A 3610-nucleotide genomic window follows, 5' to 3' on the forward strand; every position below is an offset into this window, starting at 1 on the left:
ATTATATTATATTATATTATATTATATTATGCTTTTCAAAAACTGTGCCTTAGAAAAAGAAGAATAGAGACATAAGGCTTACCAAGAATGATAATGAAAACTCACTACTGACTCCTCAGAGTCCAATACAGCTGATGGTTATTGGTCATTAAGTTAATTCACAAGTTTGGATAAACAATCTCCAGACCACATTCCAGAGAAGCAAAACACGGAGAAGCTGAAGCTCCTCATCTTCCCAGGAGAAGAAATCCTGGCGAAGGGAATTTTCAGAAAATATCCCATTGACATTGCTACACTGACAGACTTCATGGAACCAAGGATCCATTGCAACAATGCAGGGCCTCTGGGGACCAAGGGGCATTGTGACACTGCAGGGGCCCAAGGATCCAAGGGACTTTGTGACATAAAAGGTCCCATGGAACCAAAGGGACATTGTGACATTGGGAGGCCACATGGAACCGTGGTGACACCAAGTTGGCTGGGAGTATGGATCTGCTGGAGGGTTGGAGGGCTCTGCACAGGGCCCTGGACAGGCTGGATCCAGGGCCCAAATCCAATAAGGTGAGGTTTAACAAGACCAAGTGCTGGGTCCTGCACTTTGGCGACAACAACCCTTGCAGCACTACAGGCTGGGGACAGAGTGGCTGGAACGCAGCCAGGCAAAAAGGGACCTGCAGGGACTGAGGGAGAGCAGGCTGGACATGAGCCAGCAGTGTGCCCAATGAAGGCCAATGGCTCCTGGCCTGGATCAGGAATGGTGTGGCCAGCAGGGATTCTTCCCTTTTGCTTGACACTGGTCGGGCAGCACCTGGAGTGCTGTGTCCAGTTCTGGGCTCCCAAATTAGAAAGGACATGGAGGGGCCTGGAGCATGACCAGAGAAGGGCAACAAGGCTGGGGAGGGGTCTAGAGCACAAGAGCTATGAGGAGTGGCTGAGAGAGCTGAGGTTGTTTTTCCTGGAGAAGAGGAGGCTCAGGGGAGACAAGGCGGTGTCAGGGCAAAGTTTGGACTTGATGATCTCCATGGCCTGTTCCACCCTTGCTGATTCTGGGATTCTCTGAAACTGCCCTTGGAGCAGTTGCAGGATGAGCCCTGGGCCTCCTCTTCAGAAGCTCCAGCAGCCCAGGTCCCTCAGCTTCTCCTGCCAGCCCCAAAGCCCATCCTGTCAGTCCTGCAGAGCCTCTGCAGCTCCTCCTCACTGCCCAGAACAGGGAGCCCCGGAGCCAGACACAGCAGCCCAGATGTGCCCCCCTGGCCTGGGGTGCCTCTGGCAAGGGAGCAGCAGGAGGCACTGCGGGAGCCTGCAGACAATTCCTGCAGCACTTGCAGGATGATCCTGCTGCCCAAGGGACGTTCCCATGGGGCCAAGTAAGGAACTGCAATGGGGAGTGGGGCCAGAGAGGAAAGGGCAAACAGGGATGGGCTGTTTGCAGGAGAGGGAACAGGGGTGGACAATGGGAAGAAATGTGTACCACGGAAGAGTTAACAAATCAAAGGTGAAGCAAAGGAAATTCTCAGGGCAGTTTGGGCGTGGCTGCCAGGCAGCCCTGGCTCTGAGCAACAGCGTCTGCAGTGGCACAGGCAACTCCCAGCTCATGGGAACAAACTCTCTGGCTGAGTGCAGAGGCCAGGACAAAGCTGAGTGGTTTCCCTGCCATCCCCCAGCCCTTGCTGGCCCCAGGGGCTGATGGCATTTGTTCTTCCTCAGGTTCATATCCTCACACCAACAGCATGGGGGTGCTCCTGCCTGCTGTGTGCAATGCAAACAGGGGCTCCTGAGCCAGTGCTGCTGTGTCTGTGCCTGCAAGGATGGGGCACCTGTGTGAGCTAGGGGGAGAGGCCAGGGATGCAGAGGGGGGATGTTGTTGGCAGCTCCATCAGGACGCTCTGGGACGCTGCCCTGGGCTGTGCAGCGCACTGGGGATGGATCAGCCCCTGCTCTGCTGCTCCTTCCCATCTGCCCCAGGGCTCTTGCAGAGCACCAGCTATGCTCTTTCACCCCAGCCTGCCCACGGCCAGCCTAGGGCTGCTCAGCGGGCTTTTCTGTGCTGAGCATTGGCCTGGCTGTGTTCTTGAGATAGCCTGGGCAAGGAGCCTGGAGCCCCCAGGGCCTGGCCTGAGGCATCAGTGCTGCCCCAGCAGTGCCCATGGCCTGTCCCTGCTGCAGCCCCGGCACTGCCACCCCCAGGACTGTGCCCGGCCCCAAGAGCACTCAGGCCCTACAGCAACACCAGGGCCACCAGGGCAGTGGGGCAGGGCCACGGCAGCAGCACTGGCAACACCAAGTGCTGCTGCTGCTGGGCAGAGCTGCAGGGCCGGCACTGATCTGCCCCCAGCTCTGCACACAGACATTGCTGCTGCAGCTCCAGAGAAGGCAACAAAACGGCATCTCTGCAGAATACTTTGCTGGGAGATCCTTTCCTTCCTTTAATGCCACCACGGGACCAGCCCCTTATTAACAAAGTCTGTGGCCATGGGGAAGGTAGAGACAAACAAAATCAGAAATGCTACAATGACATTTCTTTGTGGATAACATGAACAACCTGAACAGGGGACAAATGACTCCACAATGAAACCAAAAAGAAGTATCATAGATGATTTTTATTGGAAGTGATTTGAAGAAATTGTCAGCAGTTTAATGTTCCTGAAAGCATCCAGTCATCAGTCTCCTCACTGCAGCCTTGAGCTCCTGGTTCCTCAGGCTGTAGATGAGGGGGTTAAGGGCTGGAGGCACCACTGAGTACAGAACTGTCACTGCCACATCCAGGGATGGGGAGGAGATGGAGGCTGGCTTCAGATAGGAAAACATTGCAGTGCTGAGGAACAAAAAGACCACAGCCAGGTGAGGGAGGCAGGTGGAAAAGGTTTTGTGCCGTCCCTGCTCAGATGGGATCCTCAGCACAGCCCTGATGATCTGCACATAGGAGAAAACAATGAAGACAAAACACCCAAGTCCTAAACAGGCACTAACAGCAAGAAGCCCCAGTTCCCTGAGATAGGACTTGGAGCAGGAGAGCTTGAGGATCTGAGGAATTTCACAGAAGAACTGGCCCAGGTTATTGCCATGGCACAGGGGCAGGGAAAATGTATTGGCTGTGTGCATCAGTGAATAGAGAAAGCCACTGGCCCAGGCAGCTGCTGCCATGTGGGCACAAGCTCTGCTTCCCAGGAGGGTCTCATAGTGCAGGGGTTTGCAGATGGACACGTAGCGGTCATAGCACATGATGGTCAGGAAAAAATACTCTGTATTTGCGCAGAAAACAAAAAAAAAGAGCTGTGCAACACATCCTTTGTAGGAGATGGTCCTGGTGTCCCAGAGGGAATTGTGCATGGCTTTGGGGACAGTGGTGCAGATGGAGCCGAGGTCAGTGAGGGCCAGGTTGAGCAGGAAGAAGAACATGGGCGTGTGCAGGTGGTGTCCGCAGGCTACGGCGCTGATGATGAGGCCGTTGCCCAGGAGGGCAGCCAGGGAGATGCCCAGCAAGATGCAGAAGTGCAGGAGCTGCAGCTGCTGCGTGTCTGCCAATGCCAGCAGGAGGAAGTGCCTGATGGAGCTGCTGTTGGACATTTACTGCAGTTGGACTTGGGACCTAATAATGGAGAAAGGACAG

The 3610-nt window shown here is 54.9% G+C and overlaps 1 protein-coding gene across 1 annotated transcript; it reads right to left on the bottom strand.

The window, feature by feature from the left end:
- Positions 1–2506: 2506 nt before the first annotated feature.
- On the bottom strand, positions 2507–3300 carry LOC134434133 (olfactory receptor 14J1-like; the record flags this gene model as incomplete). The annotated part of the gene is made up of 2 exons (XM_063182825.1): positions 2507–2542; positions 2674–3300. Coding segments are annotated over 2 exons (663 nt in total), but the record flags the coding sequence as incomplete, so codon positions are not given.
- Between the last annotated feature and the right edge of the window lie 310 nt (positions 3301–3610).

This window comes from Melospiza melodia, unplaced genomic scaffold (genome assembly GCF_035770615.1).
Source record: "Melospiza melodia melodia isolate bMelMel2 unplaced genomic scaffold, bMelMel2.pri scaffold_32, whole genome shotgun sequence".
NCBI lineage: Eukaryota > Metazoa > Chordata > Aves > Passeriformes > Passerellidae > Melospiza > Melospiza melodia.